We start from the raw sequence: 20,166 nt of genomic DNA on the forward strand, positions 1-20,166 counted from the left end.
GCACTGACCTCAGCTCTAACTACACCCACCTATGAACCTCCCCTCACGTCACCCATCTCACATGAAGGGACTGAGGCTCAGGGGTCAGTGTGGTGGAGTCTGTTGGCACCGAGAGCAGCCTGGGCTGTGTGCCACCTGCCCCAGGACCTGCCCCCGGACCTGCCCCAGGACCTGCCCCAGGACCTGCCCCCGGACCTGCCCCAGGACCTGCCCCAGGACCTGTCCCAGGACCTGCCCCCGGACCTGCCCCAGGACCTGTCCCAGGACCTGTCCCAGGACCTGCTCCAGGATCTGTCCTAGGACCTGTCCCAGGACCTGTCCCAGGACCTGCCCTAGGACCTGCCCTAGGACCTGCCCCAGGACCTGCCCCAGGACCTGCCCCAGGACCTGCCCCAGGACCTGCCCCAGGATCTGCCCTAGGACCTGCCCCAGGACCTGCCCCAGGACCCTGCCCCAGGACCTGTCCCAGGACCTGCCCCAGGACCTGTCCCAGGACCTGTCCCAGGACCTGCCCTAGGACCTGTCCCAGGACCTGCCCTAGGACCTGCCCCAGGACCTGTCCCAGGACCTGTCCCAGGACCTGCCCTAGGACCTGTCCCAGGACTTGCCCTAGGACCTGCCCCAGGACCTGTCCCAGGACCTGCCCCAGGACCTGCCCTAGGACCTGTCCCAGGACCTGCCCCAGGACCTGTCCCAGGACCTGCCCTAGGACCTGCCCCAGGACCTGCCCCAGGACCTGCCCCAGGACCTGCCCCAGGACCTGCCCCAGGACCTGTCCCAGGACCTGCCCCAGGACTTGCCCCAGGGGGCTCCGCTCACCACAGGAAGACACCAAGAGTTAGCTGCTATTGTAAGATCTTGCCTTGATCTGATCTCATATATAGCCTTGTTTATTCTCTTCATATTTTTACAAAAGGGTCAAAACCAGTGTGCACCTTCTGAACAGAGGGAGGAGTTGAGATTAGAACCAGCTGCATAAAAACTGGGGTCCTGGACTACTGGGACCCTCCACTGCTGGGGTCCTGGACTCCTGCAGGGAGGAGGTGTTGGGATGCTGGGAGCTGAGAGTCTTGGAAACAGCATTTCTGCTGGATGTCGGTGGTCACAGGGCCACTGTCCTGCACGCCCAGTGTTCCCTCCTCTGCCTTCCCTCTCATTTCCCACCTCAGCCTCCACACACAGGCCATCCTTAGACTTTCCTCTTCTTGGTTAAATAAATAAACAAGGAAAAAAGGTGGGATATTGTTGTTACATCTACATTTTAAGAACATGATATCCTAACATTTTTCTTCTGGGGTTTCACAGAAAATGGCTCGGAATCTACATAAAGATATCATAAAATAAAGAGATATCTGACTTTATGTCAAAGTTTAAATAATTACAGAAGTAAAATATATGGCTGCTTTATGAAAATATATTACAATTACTGTAAAAATTAAACACACCTTTGCATATTTATAGCTTTTCTGGGGGAGGACCCCAGTAGTGGAGGACCCCTGTTCACTAACCACATGGTAATAATATTTGCATTTGCTACATCAAATAGAATCATTATGAAAAATAACTGATTGAATTCTGGAATGTGCACAGAACTCCATTCCAAAAGGCTGCAATGCTAATAAAGGCCACCGTATTGTTACTTTAGATTTGCAAACTATTGAACTCATTGTGCGTAACAAAGCAGAACAGAAGCATCTTCCTCTCTGCTCCACCTGTATTCATTACCTGCATTAGAAACATTCCTTTTCTTTTGTAGCTTTTCTGGAAGCTTTGTATTTTTGGGTAAGGACAGGTACCGGGAGGCTGATGTGGAAGCCTGCACAAGATACAGAAAACCTTAGACTATGCAGATGGCATTCACTAGAAGTTTAAACTCTTATGACAAACTTTATTAAAATGTAACATGTTAGTTCTCCATGCCAAAATTACTTTGTGAGGGGCTTTAGGGATGGGGAAGAAAATCCCTAGCAATAATTATTTAATTTAAAATCACTAAAACTCTTCTAAAATATAGAAGAAGCCAGGAGAGAAAAAAAGAAAAAAAAAGGGAAATAAAGTGGGACCATTTGGAACAAGATGTGAAAACCACTGTGTTTTCTCAAGGAAAAGAGACCGAACCACCTATTTATGACAATATTAGTGAAAAAGCCTTAGAACAGATAGGTATGCAGAAAAAGATAGATTAAAAATTGTAGCATATTTTAATTTTATTTACTTGAATGTCTTGAAAAATGATAGAACAAAAAGCATTACTATAGCTAATTTGTTGACATTTTCATTTCCATTGTCTTTAATTTCCTTAATTTTTAATCAATGCTGTCATATTGAACACAAAGATAAAGATAATTTTGTTCAAACATAAAATTTTTATCTCCGATAACCAAATACAGAATATTATAAAAAATAAGACCTGGCTGGCTTGGCTCAGTGGTTGAGCATTGACCTATGAACCAGGAGGTCACAGTTTGATTCCTGGTCAGGGCACATGCCTGCATTGCGGGCTCGATCCCCAGTGTGGGGTGTGCAGGAGGCAGCTGATCAATGATTCTCTCTCATCATTGATTTCTCCCTCCCTCCCTTCTATTCAGAAATCAATAATATATATATATATATATATCCATATATATAAAATCGAGGGGCCGTGACAACCGAAATGACCAGACGACCTAACAGCAGGCTGCATGGGGCGACCAGGCTGGCAGGGGGTTCATTGAGGGACGACCAAATGACTGAACAGCAGGCTGTGTGGGGTGACCAGGCTGGCCAGAGGAGCAGTTAGGGGCAATCAGGCCGGGAGGCAGAGGTGGTTAGGGGTGATCAGGCTGGCGGGGGGGGGGGGGGGGAGGCAGTTAGGGGTGATCAGGCAGGCAGGCAGGCAGGTTAGTGGTTAGGAGCCAGCGGTCCAGGATTGTGAGAGGGAGTCAGACATCCCCCAGATTGGAGAGGGTGCAGGCTCGGCTGAGGGGACTCCCCACCTGTGCACGAATTTCGTGCCTGCCATGTTCCAAGTGCACCCCCTGGTGGTTAGCGACTGCTTGTTCGATTGTTCTGCCATTTGGTCTATTTGCATATTAGCCTTTTATTATATAGAATTTGCTTATTCTGTCTGTTGGTGACCACATTCCCCCTGATGAGAATATGAATTCTACAAGCATAGGAATCTTTCTGTTTTGTTTACCAATGTATCCCCAGTGCCTAGAACTGTGTGCAGAACACAATAGGTGTTCATGAAACCTCTGAAAGACTTTTAAATACCCTCTCTCCCAGAATTCCTGCGAATCAGCCCTCAGCAGAGCCTCCAGAGCCCCGGCGCCCTTACCCTGCGCTCCCGACTCAAGCTGCTGTCTTTCCGAATGCTCTCTCGCAAGCTGTGCCTTCGGCGGATGAGAATCTCCTTGGCTTGTCTCTCACTTGTGTCAGCCGTCAGATTGTGTCTGTTGTATGACAAAGTCTGAAATAAAAACACAAGTGCCACTTTACAAAAACAACAACAAAAAACTGATCACGGCTCCAGAAATTCCGAAACTTTACTACGTTTCTTTGGCACAGCATCTCAGTGAGGTACTTAACAGCCAATGTGCAGAGAGAAAAAAGTATGAAAGGTGACATTCTTTCACATTTTGAAAGAATTAGTCTTCTAATAAAGCCAGTGAATAAGTTTTTCTCCCCATTGGAAAGTATGATCTTTATAAATGAGAAAATGATTGAATATATTGAGTGCCTTTGTCTACCTTGAAGTACCTTGTATGTATTTACCCATCATTATCAGTTGGGGAAAAAAATACAAGTCCATTTTATTCATCCTCCATGGAATAGCAATTACTGGTATAAAAACAAACCACTTTGAGACACTTGGTGGTGCCATGTCCTCTGATTAATCAATAGAGGCACAGTTCTTTCCAGTGGCTGAAGGCTGAGCAAGCTGCTGTTACCGCCTACAATGCTCATGACCTCATCTTTGAAGCTGTGAAATGTCTCAAGGTGGGCTGTCCATGGCAGACATTTTAGTTTATAAGCTATATAGAAATCTGTTCCTAAAACAAATTGTAATTGGTAATTAGGCTCATTTTCTGATAGAATTAATGTACACTTCTTGGAATATTCCTGTGTCCAGGCTGTATTAGGCCTAGTGGAAATGTGCAGAAGTAAAATAGAACAGGGCTCAATTCCCGCCTTGGGAAATGTGCCATTGAAGGCTAACAAAATAATAGAATCATGAAATTAAGTACTAAACGTATATGGTACAGCACACGCTCATTTAAAAACAAGGTTGGGACTAATATGTAAGGTGTTGGGGAACCTTAAAAATGGAAGAATATGGATCAATGGAGCTGACAGGAAGCTGACAGGGAAGAGAGCCCCCCAGGCTAGGAAGGAAGACAGAACCTGTACTTCGTGAGGGTTTGGGGTGGATGTTGGAGGGAGGGAGGCGTGGAAATAAGGATGGAAAAAGTGGAACCTGGAAATGGAGATCCCAGGTTCTGAAAAATCAGTTTAGCCTGGAAGCCACAATTGTTTTGTTTCATTTTTTGAATGCTGGGCACTTCCAAGCCCAATACAAAGAGGAGGAATCTACAGATCTCTCAGTAGCTCTTGCTGGGTGGCCCCAGTCAGTGGCTGACTTTGCACCTCCCTGGAGACCCAAGTGCCAGTGTACCCAGTGGTCAGTATGAGACCATAGCAGATTACAACCCTACACATCCATAAGTGACACTCAAGGGGCAGATTCAGTGAGCACCAAAGCCCCACTGAAGCAAGTCCTGCTCCATAGGGGTGTCTCCTGCACAGCAGCTCTCCCATTGTAGTCACAGCTGGTCCTCACAGCCAGTTGGCCTGGAGGTCAACTCCTCCCAGTGAGGCCAACAGCAATCAAGGCTCAACTACAACAAGGTTGTACTCACAGCCCACAAAGGGGTGCACCTACAGTGCCCAGCTCAGGTGACTGGGAGGCTGAGCCACTGGGCCCTATAGGAGACCTACTACACAAGGCCACTCTACCAACTCCAGGAGACATAGCAGCTCTACCTAATACATAGAAACAAACACAGGGAGACAGCCAAAATGCAGAGACAAAGAAACATGTCACAAAAGAAAAAAATGGAAGAAAGAAAATTACTGGATACACAGTTCAAAACCACGGTTATAAGGTTACTCAAAGATCTTCATGAGACCTTCAAGGGACTTAGTGAGATTTTCAAGGATCTTAGTGAGAATACGAAATGGACCAGTCAGAAATTAAGCATACACTAACTGAAATAAAGAATAATTGACAGGGATTCAACAGTAGAGTAGAGGATTCTGAGAATCAAGTCAACAGTTTGAAATATGAGGAAGCAAAAAACACCCAATCAGAACAGTAAAAAGAAAAAATCCAAAAATATGAAGATAGTGTAAGGAGCCTCTGGGACAACTTCAAGCATACCAAGAGTCACATTATGGGGGTGCCAGAAAAGAGAGCAAGATATTGAAAACCTATTTGAAGAACTAATGACAGAAAACTTCCCCTACCTGGTGAAAGAAATAGACTTACAGTCCAGGAAGCGCAGAGAACCCCAAACAAAAGGAATCCAAAGAGGACCACACCAAGACACATCATGATTAAAATGCCAAGGGCTAAAGAAAAAGAGAGAATCTTAAAAGCAGCAAGAGAAAAGCAGTTAGTTACCTACAGGGAGTGCCCATATGACTGTCAGCTGATTTCCCAACAGAAACGATGCAGACCAGAAGGGAGTGGAAAGAAATATTCAAAGTGATGAATAGCAGGGACCTACAACCAAGATTACTCTACCCAGCAAAGCTATCACTTAGAATTGAGGGTCAGATACCCCGCGCTCAGCTCTAGCCTATGTTCCCTCTTTCATCACCATCTCCCCTTGGAGACTTTGCAAGGTTCACTTTTATCATGTTTCTCATCAGAACCCAGCAAAGGCTCTCTGATCTCTGCCAGAGAAGTTCAGGGTCTTGCCATGGCCTCAAAGGTTCCTAACATCTTCTTCCTCCTGGTTTTCTGCCCTTGTTCCCTCAGTTCTGCCAACACTCAGCCCCCAGCCGTGCCCGCCTCAGCCCCTGGCTCCCTGCCCGCTGTTCCTTCAGGGTTTGCTGAGGAGCCCTTGTTTGAGACCACATCCCTCTCAGGGGCAGCTGGGCCAGGACCCCTGCGTGGGCGTCACGCAGAGGAGGCAGCTGCTCACTCTGTGCTGTGGCCTCGAGGCCGCTCAGCACTCTGACTGAAGGGCTGTCTGTGATCACGGAAGTATGTTTTCCCTCCTGTTGGCTGTAACTCCTTGTGGGCGGGGACTGTCTTCTTACTCTCCCTGCACCAAGAGCAGTGCTGGCACAGGATAGGTACTCGGCTGGTGCTGCCTGCTGGGTGGCCACCTCTGCTGGATGGGAAGCCCCTGGCAATACCTGCCCAGTTCCAGGCTCCAGAGTTGCTGACGGTTTTGTGGTGTGAGCACACAGGCAGCTTATGGCCTTCCCTCCTCCCCAACACAGGCTGTGCTGTCTTCAGGGCACCATGAATGCCATCATCACCCTCTGCCACTTCTGTGAGCTCCATGGCCGCCGCACTCTCTTTTGCACGGAGGTTCTGCACGCCCCTCTTCTGAAGGGGCCTGGGGACAGCCCTGGCCAGGGGGAGCAGGCCGAGGAGGAGGAGGGTGGCATCCAGATGAGCAGTGGGATCTGCACGCACTGCCCAGTGGAAGGGGCCAGCACGGAGTCCAGCAGCCTGGGACCCAAGAAGTCGGACATGTGTGAGGTCTGTCCTGGCGGTGAAGGCCCTATCTTCTTCTGGGACGAGCAACATGGGTTTGTGTTCAGACACACCTTCTTCATCAAAGACAGCCTGGCCTGGGGCTTCCAGCGCTGGTACAGCATCACCACGATAACGATGGACCACATCTACCTCCAGCTCCTGGCCCTTCCTGCTTGGGGACCTGCAGGATCATCAGTGAACTCCAGGACAAGGAGCTCAAGAGCAAGAGGCTTGAGGGGCTTCAGGTTCAGCTTTCTCTTGGCGAGAGCACATGACGGCTCTGTTCTGAGGCTCCTGAAGGCGTGTGGCAGCCGCTGACAGAGAAGCTCCTAGTGGGGCCCCTCTGCCCATCCCCCTCCCTCCCCCAAGACACCTTGGTCCAGATGGAGAAGCTCGTGGATTTAGAAGAGGAATCAGAAAGCTGGGACAACTCTGAGACTGAAGAGGAAAAAGCTTCTGTCTTGCCAGAGGGTGTGGAAGGGCGGGAGCTGACCAAATGCCCCACAGGTTCCTCCTCGCTCTCAGACTGTGAGAGCTGGCAGCCCCGAAAGCTGTCCCTGTAAGTCCCTTTGGCACATGAAACAGCAAAGGTCCTTTTCAAATTCAGCAAGGTCTTCAGTCAGCCCAAAGAGGACACACAGAAGCTCCTGAGTATCCTTGGAGCGTCTGAGAAGGACAACGGAAAACTTCTCAAGTTCTGGATGACAGGCCTGAGTAAAACCTACAAGTCCCACCTCATGTCCACGGTCTGGAGTCCCCCGGCCACAGAGCCTTGTAATTGACCCACCATGGAAGTCAGTCTGGGATGCCCTCTGGGAAGTGGTGATGGCCATCCTTGCCATTGCACTCAGAGATTGGGTGTCTGGTGGCCGTCATAGGCTGTCCCATCCTGCACTGCTGGCACGGAGCTGTGTCCGAGCAGGGCATGCAAACTGTTGGGGCTGAACTATGCCTGTGTGTGGGATTTGGGTGTGGTGAGTTCTTGGGATCATCCCACCAGCTGTTTCCATTGCTCCAGCCTGAAGAGGACCGTGGGAGACTTGTGACAGGGACAGGCCCCTGCACCAGTGCACCTGTGAGAGAAGACGAAGGAAACTGTGTCTCCTGTCGCTCATGGACTTAGATCTCAACTTTTATAGGGAAGACACATCAGGCCAGTCCTGACCTGGGTATTTTAGCCACAATATCATACTTTCTCTTAAAGTTAACATTCAAAACTTTCTGTTCTGAAATGCAGCAAGAGTTCTCCAGGTATTAAATGCACGCATGTAGTATCACTACGGTTGTGAATTTTCAAGACAGGTGCTGATCCTTAGTCATTTTTAGTAACCTGGTTTTGAGTTAGGGCTCTGGGACAGGCTTTCAGAGTAAAGAGGAGGTATTCCTCATCGGTGGGTCCTTGGGAACTCATGTTCTGAAGTCATGTGACTACCAACTCCTCTGGCCATGCTGTCCTGGTATTGCTCTGAAATTACCCTATAGTTTGAGGTCAAGCCCCTGATCTTTGTTACACAAAGATGACACTTTGCCGAAATGTTCATGGAGCCATTTGACTTGCCCAGCTCACTGTGTGCTCTTCCACGTCACTTTGTTTTTATTGCTTCCTTACACACTCACATTTGGCTGCAGTTAATCTTCAGAGCATGGTGACTTAAGGTAAGTTCATCTGACCCTCGCAGGGTGCATTTTTATAAGGGTTCATGGTTTGGAGGGATTTTCCAGCAGTTTTGCTGATTTGTTTAGTTTTTTGTTCGTTTATATTTAACATGAAGACTAATGAAGACTAATATGACTAGGTATCTGTATTATGTAAGAATATTGCAACAATAAATCTGTATTTTTATTAAAAAAAAAAAAGAATTGAGGGTCAGATAAAGAGCTTCACAGACAAGAAAAAGCTAAAGGAGTTCATCACCACCAAACCAGTATTACATGAAATGTTGAAGGGTATTCTTTAAAAAGAGGAAGAAGAAAAAGATGAAAAATATGAACAATAAAAAGGCAATAAATACATATCTAATAAATCGAATGAACAGAATAAACTGGTGAATAAAATAGAATGAGAGGCATGGAAATGGAACAGACTGAGGATTCTCAGGAGGGAAGAGGGGTGGGGGGTGGGAAGAGACTAAACAAAGATCTTATATGCATACTAGAGGCCCAGTGCACGAATTCGTGCACCAGTGGAGTCCCTCAGCCTGGCCTGTGGGATCGGGCTGAAACTGGCTCTCCAACATCTCCTGAGGGGTCCCAGCTTGTGAGAGGGTGCAGGCCAGGCTGAGGGACCCCACTGGTGCACGATCAGGGCCGGGGAGGGATGTGGGAGGTTGGCCAGCCGGGGAGGGACCGCAGGAGGACTCCAGGGTGTGTCTGGCCTGTCTTGCTCAGTCCCAATTGGCCGGACCCCAGCAGCAAGCTAACCTACCAGTCAGACCGTCTGCCCCCTGGTGGTCAGTGCACATCATAGCGAGCGGTTGAATGGCCTTAGCATATCATTAGCATATTACACTTTGATTGGTTGAACAGCTGACAAGATGACTGGACACTTAGCACATTAGGCTTTTATTATATAGGACATGCATTACTGATGCTCACAGACATTAAGGTGGCGAAAGCCTGGGGTGGGGCGGGAATTGGGTGAAGGAGGGCAATGGGGAGAAAAAGAGGGACATCTGTAATACTCTCACCAAATAAAGATTTAAGAATTTTTTTAAAAAGGTGCTTTAGGGAAGAGGAGGAGGAATGAGGAGTAACGTCGGGTGGATTGGGGCAGTCTTTGGGGAGAACAGCTAGGAAGCTGCAGAGATGACCCAGCAGGAGTGAAGAGGACTCCTAACAAGCAGTGTGGCCCTTGGACCACTTCACCTCCCCATGCCTCTATTTCTTCATCTGTAAAATGGAGACAATAGTAACACTGTTAATTGTAGGATTAAATGAGTTAATGCATACAATGTGCTGAAATGGGGCTTGCCCAATTGTATGCATTCGCTAAGTGTTAGCTTTATTATTAGCAAAATATGAGAATGAGGTGTTCACAATGGAAATGCAGTTTAAAAAGCGACTCAGATGACACATGAAAAGAAGAAACTATAGCACCTTATGAATAACTATCCAATTATAGTGCATTTAAGGAAGGTTAAATACATTTAAAAAGTCTTATAAAGCCATAAAGGCAGTTCATTAAAAAATAAAAAGAAAGCAATCAATTATTTTCTTCACAATTATTTTATACACACGTGTGCACACACACACGTATATTTATTTAATTAAAAATTAATTTTATTTAATTTAATTTTTGTTAATCCTCACCTGAGGATATTTTTTCCAGTGATTTTTAGAGTGGAAGGGAGGGGGAGAGACAGAGAGAGAGAGAGAAACATTGATGTGAGAGAGACACATTGATTGGTTGCCTCTTGCACACACCTCGACCTGGGCCAGGGGTTGAGCCTGCAACCCAGTAAGCACCTTTGACTGGAACTGAACCTGTGACCCATCAGTCCACGGGCCAACGCTCCAATCGCTGAGGCAAACTGGCTAGGGCCACAAATGTGTATTTTAAGTCTCCAAGCTCATAGAGGCAGAACTCCCAGAGGCTCCCCATGGTGCCCGGAGGACAGCGCACTGTGGAATGGGGTCTGAGAGAGAGGAGATGCCTGGAGTGGGCCTCAGGGTTAGTGTAATGGTGGGACCATGTGCACTATAATTGGGTAGTACAAAATCAGAAGGCATATTTTTAATTAAAAGCAAGTAAATATTTTGTTAAATAAATTATTCTCACTCGCTGGCGGATTTGATAGAGATTTCTTGATAATATTTCTCGAATTTCATCCATTTCACCAGGTGTAAGCTTCCTTATTTTTTCTTCATGACAGTCACTGAAAGTTTAGAAAAAGAATGATTTACTGTTCAAAAATAGTCTTTCTTAAAGACAAAATATCATTATTTAAGAAGAATACTCTTAAGTAAGAATGACACAGGAATAATTCAACATTTTAAAATAATTTAAAATTCTAAAATTTTATCTCAGTGCAAGATCACTGAGGGCAGGTTACTCCGGCACAGGCTTCCCATCTGCTCATGTGATTGTTTTTAGGAAGTTAAACTATAGTGGCTTATAATGCCATCGCTTTATTATTTCTAATCCATCATAAAAAAGTAACACAGGATTGTTTTTTCCAACAGAAACTTAATTAGCCATATTTTGCTATCCTGGCCTGGGCTTTAAAAACATGTCATTAGATATGTTTGCAAAAACACTATTGATAATATTCATGAATATACAGTCCATCTTGTTTATTCAGGGATTCCAACAGATTCACCTACTTGGTAAAATGTACTTGGTAAACACACTGTCATACTTTGGGGACCTGCCCAGCCACTGGGGACCTGTGCAAAGTGGAGAAAAATTTGCGTTGATCGATGTGCAGGTTCCCAAATGAGGATGAAGGTAGCAGTGCTCTGCTTTCTGGTTTAGCTCTGGTCCTGTTAGAAACGGTCCTTCTCGTGGTCTATTTAGTGACAAGTTTTTGTAGTTCTGCGTTTTGTGATGGTGGTTTTGCTGTTTTAAAGGCCCCCACGCATAGTTCTGAAGCGGGCGGTATCCCATGTGCCTGGGGGCTGTGATGGCCTTCTGCGAAAGCAGTGCTCCGCAGGCTTCCTTCAAGCATGAGCTGTGGTGCCCTTGGCCGCAAGTTCAATGGCAATGAAACAACAGTATATTTCATAAGGCGTTTTCAAATGGAACCAAGTTATGCATTGATTGGATGATTAAAGCATTCTGACCAGAGGCGCCCAGGAACCTAACCCTATGTTTTTTCCCAGGAGCAATGGTTCAATGTTTGCAAATCAGCATGCAAGGGCAACTTTATAGAACTGTAAGTCCTGCAAACAACAGGAATTGACTATGTTTATATAGTTTTACTCTCACTCCCTCAATAAATTAAGAAAATAAATTAAGAATATTAAGCTGGCCGGTTAATATACATAAATGCATACAGAAGATGAGCCAAGGGCACACAAAATAAAGAAGGTAGTTCTCATATTATTTTAAATGTTGCTACTGTAAACCAAGGATAATGGTAATTACTGGGGTACAAACCTGCGCCCAATGGTAATGGGTACGCACAAAGGAATGAACAAAGAAACGCAAGGCTTCATCAACCTTTCCTGTATGTAGACGATTCGTTATTGCCTCCTTTGCTTAGAGGGTTTTTAAAGAAGCATCTTTTCAGACTGAGACGTTGTCAGGTAGCTGTCCAACTTTCTAGTTAGGTTTTTGGAGCAGCAAATTTAATTAACATAATTTTAAAGTTGAAATGAAAAAATTAGGTCAATAAATAACAATCTTTTTGGTGTCTGATTTTCTTTTTTCTTTCTTTTTGTTAATCCTCACCTGACAATATTTTTTCCATCAATTTCTAGAGAGAGAGGAAAGGAGGGGCAGAGACACAGAGAAAGAAACATTGATGTGAGAGAGACACATCGACTGGTTGCCTCCTGCTCAGCCCTGACCAGCACTGGGGAATGAGCCTGCAACAAAGGTACATGCCTTTGACGGGAATCGAACCCGGGACCCTTCAGGCCTTGCGTTGGCGCTCTAACCATTGAAGAACCCGGCTAGGGATGGTGTCTGATTTTCTTGTACGATGTTCCCACCAAGTTTTAAATAACATATGTTTGCATAAGTGTAGTGACAAGAGCACAACTACCTCCCTTGTTTACACTTAAAACACCCACCACAGTTCCGAATTTGTGTATTTTACTTGTGGTTCTGTCAAGTTTTGGTTCATATATTTGAGGCTGTTATATTTGTGTGCTAATTTAGACTTTTATGCCTTCTTATAGATTTGAAACTTTGTCATTATAAAATGTATTTCTTTATTTATAGCAATATTTTTGCATAATGTTTACATTTTATGGTAATGTGATTACACAAACTTTCTTTTGTTTAGTGCTTTAATGGTATAACTTTTCTCAACCTTTTATTTCTAGCCATCCTCTAACTTTACATATAAGTAGTATCTTTTATAAACAATATCTAGTGAGTTGTGTATTTTTATCCATTCTAATCATCTCTTCCTTTTAAATGAAGTTCATATTTAATGTAATTGGTGTTTAAGACTATTTTCTTACTATTTGCATTCTGTTTGTCCTATATGTTCTATGATTGTTTATTCTAGTTTGTTGCCCTTTTAGAATTTATTTTATTTTGTTATTTTATTTCTCTTCTATGTTGGCTTGTTACCTTCTTTAACTATTTTTTTAGTGGTTATCTGATATTATAATATTAATTATTGATTTATTAAAGTCCAAAATACATTTTTATTTTTACCACTTACTGAACAATGCAGGGATCAATATACCATTTACCTCCCTCTCAATTTATAAGCTATTATTGTTGTTAGTTTTAAGTCTGTATAGATTTAAAACCCCACAGACATTATTATTTTATGCAATTAATACTCATTTAATTTTACAGATATTTTCCATTCCCATTGTTTTAATTCCTCCCTTCGTCTGCAAGCTTTTCTATGAAACCCTTTATCATTGACTTCAATGTGATGATTTTCATCTGAAAATGTTTTTAACCTACTTTTTTTGAAGGGTGTTATAGCACAATATGAAACTCTAGGTTATAAGTTACTTTCTTTCAAAAATTTTAAGATAATGATGGTTTCCACTGTGTTTGTTGAAAAATAATTGTCAGTTTTTTTCTTTTTCTCAGTATGTTTAAATTTTCTCTTTGTGCTTTTGATCTTTAGCAGTTTTTACTGTCATATACCTGCATTTGGTTTTCTTTATATCTAATCTGCGTGGGGTTTGTCACATTTTATGTCTTTTATCTGTTTGGGGAAATTATTAGTCATTTTGTCTTAAAATATTGCTTTAACCAATTTTTCTCTCACTTCCTTTTGGAACTTTTGAAAGTTCTTCCATATGTGTTTCTTACTTTCTTTTCCACATTTTTCATCCTTTTTTTTTTTTTTTTTTACTTTGTGCTTCATTCTGGTTTTCTTTTCTCCTATCTCCCAATTTATCAATTATCTCTTCAGCTGTATCTAACCTGTGTTTACACCTGTCAAATGAGATCTTAAATTTAGTTGCTTTATTTTTAGCTAAAATATTCCCCTAAGATGTTTTTATTCATGTAATCTCCATGACAATGCCAAAAATATCAATGGTCTTTTCTTTTTTAGGCTTATTATATTTTATTTTAAAGCCCATGCTTTTAAAATATATTTTTATTTATATCAGAGAGGATGGGAGAGGGAGAGATAGAAACATCAATGATGAGAATCATGGATCGGCTGCCTCCTTGGGATCGAGCCTGCAACTTGGGCATGAGCCCTTGACCGGAATCAAACCGAGGACCCTTCAGTCTGCAGGCAGATGCTCTATTCACTGAGCCAAACCAGCCAGGGCTAAAGTCCATGTTTGATAACTCAATTATCTGAATCCCCCTTTTACCTGTTACTATTCTGTTTTTATCTTTTTCTCAATGTTTTCAGTCACATTTCCTTGTCTACTCATTTTCTTTTGATTGGTTGCTAAACATTAAATATGAAAACTCATAGAGGCAGTTTAAGGCTTTTCATGCTCTTATTTTTTCCAAAGAATAGTTACATTCCCTTCCCTAAAGCAACTGGGAGAGGGGGAATATCAAGCTCAAGTGGCAAACAGCGGTGGATCAAGATGACCCTGGACTGGACTTCTTTGATTGGAGGTTAAGGTGCAGGCTGTGAGGTTAACACCTACGGCTGGATACCCAAGCTCCTCCCCCTTGTGGGCCCTGAATTCCCGTCTTATCTCTATGACCCATCCGTCTGTCAAAACCTCTGTTCTAACCTTTTGGACTCAGACACCTTCTCTGTGACCCAGGAGGAAAATAGCGCCTACTGCCGGCTCCATCTTCTTGGTTCCCTTTTCTCGTGACTTGGCTGAAAACGTTCCCCCCATGCTGGTATTTCCCTGCTTAAAAGCAGACTTTAAAAATATATTTTGTCCTCTTTTTCTAGTTATTCTCAGAAGCTGGTTTGGTCTGTAGCACTCAGTCCATTATGATTAGAAATAGGATTCCTTATTATCTCCCCTTCTGCTTCTCCTCTCTAGATAAAACACGTTGGGAGAGGTGGAGTGGTCCATACAGCACTCATTCAGCCAACTCTGCAGCGGCCATTCATTCTGCTGCCGAGTTCCCTAGTCCTAGACACTTGCCTTTACCTACTACCAACTGCAAAATGAACTGTAAACAGAGAACAGAGAGTAGAACTGAGAATTCTCTCTTCTGTGCTCACAGAGACAATGGCTCTCCCTTGAGAAGCTGGCTAATTGAATCATCCTTTCTTTCAGCTGCAAATGGAATGGTGCCTAAGAAAGATCTTGAAATTGTAAAGCTAGAGGGACACTTAAGGATCAGTGTAGCTCCATTTTCTACTTGGAAATCTCAATCTCAGGGCAATAAATGGACCAACGTAAGGGCACACAGCGTTCTCTGCTGAGAAGTCAGTCATTCCGCTCAGATCACTACTGTTTATGACACAGCATGATGCCTTGACCTCCAAGCCATCCTGGTCACTGCTTCTTTTCATTCTGGCTGCATAAACTCCCATAATTTTCATAGGAGACTTGGAGTCCTATGAAATCGTGGTTTATGTGGTTGTGTGTGATTTGAAGCTTCCTCTCTCATGTAAATGCTCCCACTGTTAGAATTTTATTTAGGTGACATTTAGTTTAAATGAGCTTCAAGCTCATCAGTGCAAGAAGAAAGCAGTAGAGCTGTCCTTCTGTTCTGCTATAATTTTGCTGTAAGACGTTGGGTTTTATATGTAAATCACTTCACAATTCTGAGTATTCATTTCCTCTGCTTTACTTTTTTAAAATATATTTTTATTGATTTCAGAGAGGAAGGGAGAGGGAGAGAGAGATAGAAACATCAATGATAAGAGAGAATCATTGATTGGCTGCCTCCTGCACAACCTACACTGGGGATCAAGCCAGTAATCTGGGCATGTGCCCTGACCGGGAATCGAACCCTAACCTCCTGGTTCCTAGGTTGACGCTCAACCACTGAGCCATGCCAGCTGGGCTCTTCTGTTTTAAAATTAAGGAGACACACTAGGTCAGTGGATCTCAGTCCCACTTAAATTAGAAACATCTGAAGGGCTTATAAAGCCACCTGTCCCTGGTCCTTGGCCCCAGAGATCCTGACCCTGTTGGTCTGGGTGGGCCCAGTAGCTCTGGGAGTTCCTGCTCCCAACCTGTTTCTAACAGGCACCTGGATTAAGAAACACTGCAGCAGAAATCACCAAACTAATGTCCTTTCTGGCCTTAAATTATGGCACTGTGCCATCTCCAAGGAAATCTTCTATATATATAAAAGCCTAAGCAACCGGCCCACTGGCTGACTGGCCAGTAGCTATGACACACACTGACCACCAGGGGGCAGATGCTCAATGTAGGAGCTGCTCAGCTGTGGTGACTTGGCAGCTGTGGTTCTCGGGTGACGCACCCGGAACCAGAGAGGAGGGATCCTGATTCCAGGGTGCCAAGAACTGACCTCTCGCAATCCGGGACCCCTTGGGGGATGTCAGAGAGCCAGTTTCAGCCCGATCCCTGCAGGCCAGGTGTGCACCAGGCCTTTAGTAGCTAAATAACTTCCTGCAAATAGAACACACTTTAAAGTATTCCACTGCAGAATGCCTGCTGAAGAGACTTTAAGTTACTTTCCAAAGCACTGAATTTCCCAGAGCAAATATAAGAAAGGCACAGCCACCCTACACATGACAAGGCATCTTCTGAATAGTCGATTTTAAAGTAACAGACCGTGATGAAACATGACATGACCTGACGTAATACAGCATAAGATACACATTTCTACACTTTCACTTTTAAGCAGAATCGCATTCTTCTGAGAGATCTGAAGGTACCTCTAGGACACAGGGTGAATTTGTTATTATTACTGGCTTCACAAACCCTACAGCTAACTGTAACGACATACTCCGAGATGCCAGCTTTTATCTGTGAACGGTGCTTACTTCAGAGACGCAAACGAAGGCCCCGCGCTCCTCAGCCCGGTCTCCGCCATCTCGATGGCGTGCTTGATCTCCAGCTTTTTATACAAGGACACGATGCTCGACTTGGGCTGGTTTTCCCGAATCAAAAGCTTCCGCAGGTATTTGTCATCAAACTTTTTAAACCTGGAAATAAAGAAAATCAAAGCTTTGATTAACTAATGCTACCTACACCAAGCATGTCAAACTTGCGGGCCACATCCGAATGCAGCCCGCAATGAATATTTTTGCAGCCCAGCCAATATAATGGTATGTAAGAAATGTTTTAATAAAAATTTTGTAACTTAATTTTTACGATAATTAAACATAATTATTAATAACGAACTACAATGTTCGCTAATGACTGATTACTATCATCGTGTTGCATTCATTTCCCTTATGCACAGGTGCACCATTTCTCTCCACTAACACTAGTGGGGAATATTTCAGCAGCCAATGGCCATGTCATTAGTCTTGTACTGACTGGTTTGGTGTGCACAACAGGAAATATTTCGCTTTTGGAGAAAAGAAAAGTACAATTTAATTATACATTATAATTATTTTTAAATGTGCATACCTGAATACATATGTACATAAAATATGGATACATGCAAATAAAAAAATATATAGCACATATTGATACATGAATCTAATGCAGCCGTGGGCAAACTACGGCCCATGGGCCGGATCCGGCCTGTTTGAAATGAATAAAACTAAAAAAAAAAAAAAGACCGAACCCTTTTATGTAATGATGTTTACTTTGAATTTATATTAGTTCACACAGACACTCCATCCATGCTTTTGTTCCGGCCCTCCGGTCCAGTTTAAGAACCCATTGTGGCCCTCGAGTCAAAAAGTTTGCCCACTCCTGATCTAATGTGTATTTCTACATTTCCTATTACTCTGCTTCTCTTTTCGGCAAAATTATTCAAAAGTGTTGTTAATATTCTGTGTCTACAGTTCCTCTCCTTTAATTTTCTCTTGAAAATTCAGGCTTTTCCCTCTAATACTCCATCCCAACTACTCATTTTGAAGTAACCAGTGATCCCCCGACAACATAAATCCAGTGGCCAATTACTCAGTTCTCAGCTTTTCTGACCTCTCCTGTTTAAAACAGCATCTTCTGGGAAACACTGCTCTGGGTCCCTGCCTACCTCTTCCTCAACCACTTTTTAAAATTCCTTTTCTTCCTCCGTCCTCTTCAGCAGGAGGCCCCTGGTTCTGCCTCTGTCCTCTTCTCTTCCTCCACGCACTCTCCTGGTGAACTGGCCCAGTTGCACGGATTTTAATACATCTCTATGCCAGTGACTCTCAAATTTGTATCTACAGCTCCAGCCTCTCTCCCAAACCCAGAAATAAATATTCAGCGGCCAAATCAACATCTCCACATGGCTATCGAGTAGACATCTCCAACTCCATGTGCTCAAGCTGGGCTCGTCTCCCCTGTAACCCTCCCATTTCTGTTAATGGGAACTCCACCAGGTCAGAACCCTGATGTTATCTTTGATTCTTCTCCTTCTCTCATGTTCCATGTTATGACTGAACTAGAGGCCTGGTGCACAAAAATTTGTGCACTTAGGGGGGTCCCTCAGCCCGGCCTATGCCCTCTCGCAGTCTGGGACCCATCGGAGGATGTCCACCTGCTGGCTTAAGCTCACTCCCTGGGGGGATCGGGCCCAAGCTGGCAGTCAGATATCCCTCTGGCAGCCCGGCAGCCCTAGGGGGATGTCCACTTACCAGCAGGGAGCAGACCTAAGCTGCAGTCGGACATCCTTAGTGCTTCTGAGGAGGCGGGAGAGGCTCCCACCACCACCACTGTGCTGGCAGCCATCAGCCTGGCTTGTGGCTGAGCAGAGCTCCCCCTGTGGGAGCACACTGACCACCAGGGGACAGCTCCTGCATTGAGCATCTGCCCCCTGGTGGTCAGTGTGTGTCATAGTGACCAGTCATTCCCAGTCATTCTGCTGTTAGGGTCAATTTGCATATTACCCTTTTATTATATAGGATAGAGGCCTGGTGCACGGGTGGGGGCCAGCTGGTTTGCCCTGAAGGGTGTCCCGGATCAGGGTGGGGTCCCACTGGTGTGCCTGGCCAGCCTGGGTGAGGGGCTGATGGCTGTTTGCAGGCTGGTCATACCCCCTTCAGGGTGGGGGTCCCCACTGGGATGCCTGGCCAGCCTGGGTGAGGGGCTGATGGTTGTTTGCAGGCTGGTCAACCACCCCCCCCCCCCATGGAGGTTTGGCCAGCCTGGGTGAGGGGCTGATGGCTGATTTCAGGCTGGCCATACCCCCTTTAGGGTTGGGGGTCCCCACTGGGGTGCCTGGCCAGTCTGGGTGAGTGGCTGAGGGCCGTTTTCAGGCTGGCCAAGCCCCCCGGCGACTGAAGCTCCCAGCCTCTCCTTTTTTTCTTTTTATTATGGGATTTATTTACCTTCTATAATTGAAACTTTGTAGCCTTGAGTGAAGCTCAGAGCCAGCCGCGGCAGGCAGGAAGCTTGGCTTCCTCCATCGCCAGGGGCAACCCAAGCCTCCTGCTCGCTCCAGCTCCGTGGCCACGGCCAGCTGAAAGCAGGTATCTGGGGTTTATTTGTCTTCTATAATTGAAACTTTGTTGCCTTGAGTGGAGCTTAGAGCCGGCTGCGGCAGGCGGGAAGCTTGGCTTCCTCCATCACTGGGCAACCAAGCCTCCTGCTCGCTGACATCTTGGTTGGGTTAATTTGCATATAGTCTCTCTGATTGGCTGGTGGGCATGGCTTAAGGTGTAGCGAAGGTACAATCAATTTGCATGTTTATCTTTTATTAGTGTAGATGGTGTCCATCTAAAAATTTCTATGTTGAAGCCAGAATCCCAGTCCCTCAGAATGTAGCCATATGTGGAGAGAGGCGTGATTACATGGAAATGAGGTCACTCGAGTGGGCCTGAGTCCAATATAACGTGATTGTGTAATAAGAGAAAATGTGGACAGACACGCACAGAGGAAAGATGCCATGAAGAGGCAGAAAGAGAAGGCCGTCTGCAAGACAAGGAGAGAGGCTTGTGATAGGCCCTTCCCTCATGGCCCTCAGAAGGAACAACATCTACCAGCACTTTGACCTTGGACTTCGAGCCCACAGAACTGAGAAAATAAACTGCTATTGTTTAAGCCACCGCAATGGTGGTACTTTGTTACAATACCTCTGGCAATGAGTACTCTGTCCACCTGATCAGCAGTTTGTCTTGGTGCCAAAATACCCACAAAACCCAGCAGTTCCTCACCACTTCTACTGCTATCATCACGTCCAAGACATTGTTATCTCTCCATGAATTCTTGCAACGGGCACCTGACTGGTCTCCCTGCTCCCACCACCGCATTCCTACAGC

At 45.0% G+C, this 20,166-nt stretch overlaps 1 protein-coding gene across 1 annotated transcript in view; it reads right to left on the minus strand.

Moving 5' to 3' along the window:
• The window catches only part of LOC102437948 (sodium/hydrogen exchanger 2), a 20,568-nt gene extending 2,009 nt beyond the window's left edge, over window positions 1-18,559 (minus strand). Inside the window, exons 1-5 of the mRNA XM_023743988.1 lie at window positions 18,544-18,559; window positions 16,792-16,953; window positions 10,536-10,632; window positions 3,320-3,451; window positions 1,726-1,816 (exon numbers count right to left, since the gene is read on the minus strand). Of these exons, the coding sequence (XP_023599756.1) occupies window positions 1,726-1,816; window positions 3,320-3,451; window positions 10,536-10,632; window positions 16,792-16,841 (370 nt within the window). The 5' untranslated portion in view covers window positions 16,842-16,953; window positions 18,544-18,559. The remainder of the gene's footprint in view (window positions 1-1,725; window positions 1,817-3,319; window positions 3,452-10,535; window positions 10,633-16,791; window positions 16,954-18,543) is intronic.
• Window positions 18,560-20,166: the final 1,607 nt, after the last annotated feature.

The sequence above is a fragment of the Myotis lucifugus genome, unplaced genomic scaffold (assembly GCF_000147115.1).
Source record: "Myotis lucifugus unplaced genomic scaffold, Myoluc2.0 scaffold_422, whole genome shotgun sequence".
NCBI classification, from domain to species: domain Eukaryota; kingdom Metazoa; phylum Chordata; class Mammalia; order Chiroptera; family Vespertilionidae; genus Myotis; species Myotis lucifugus.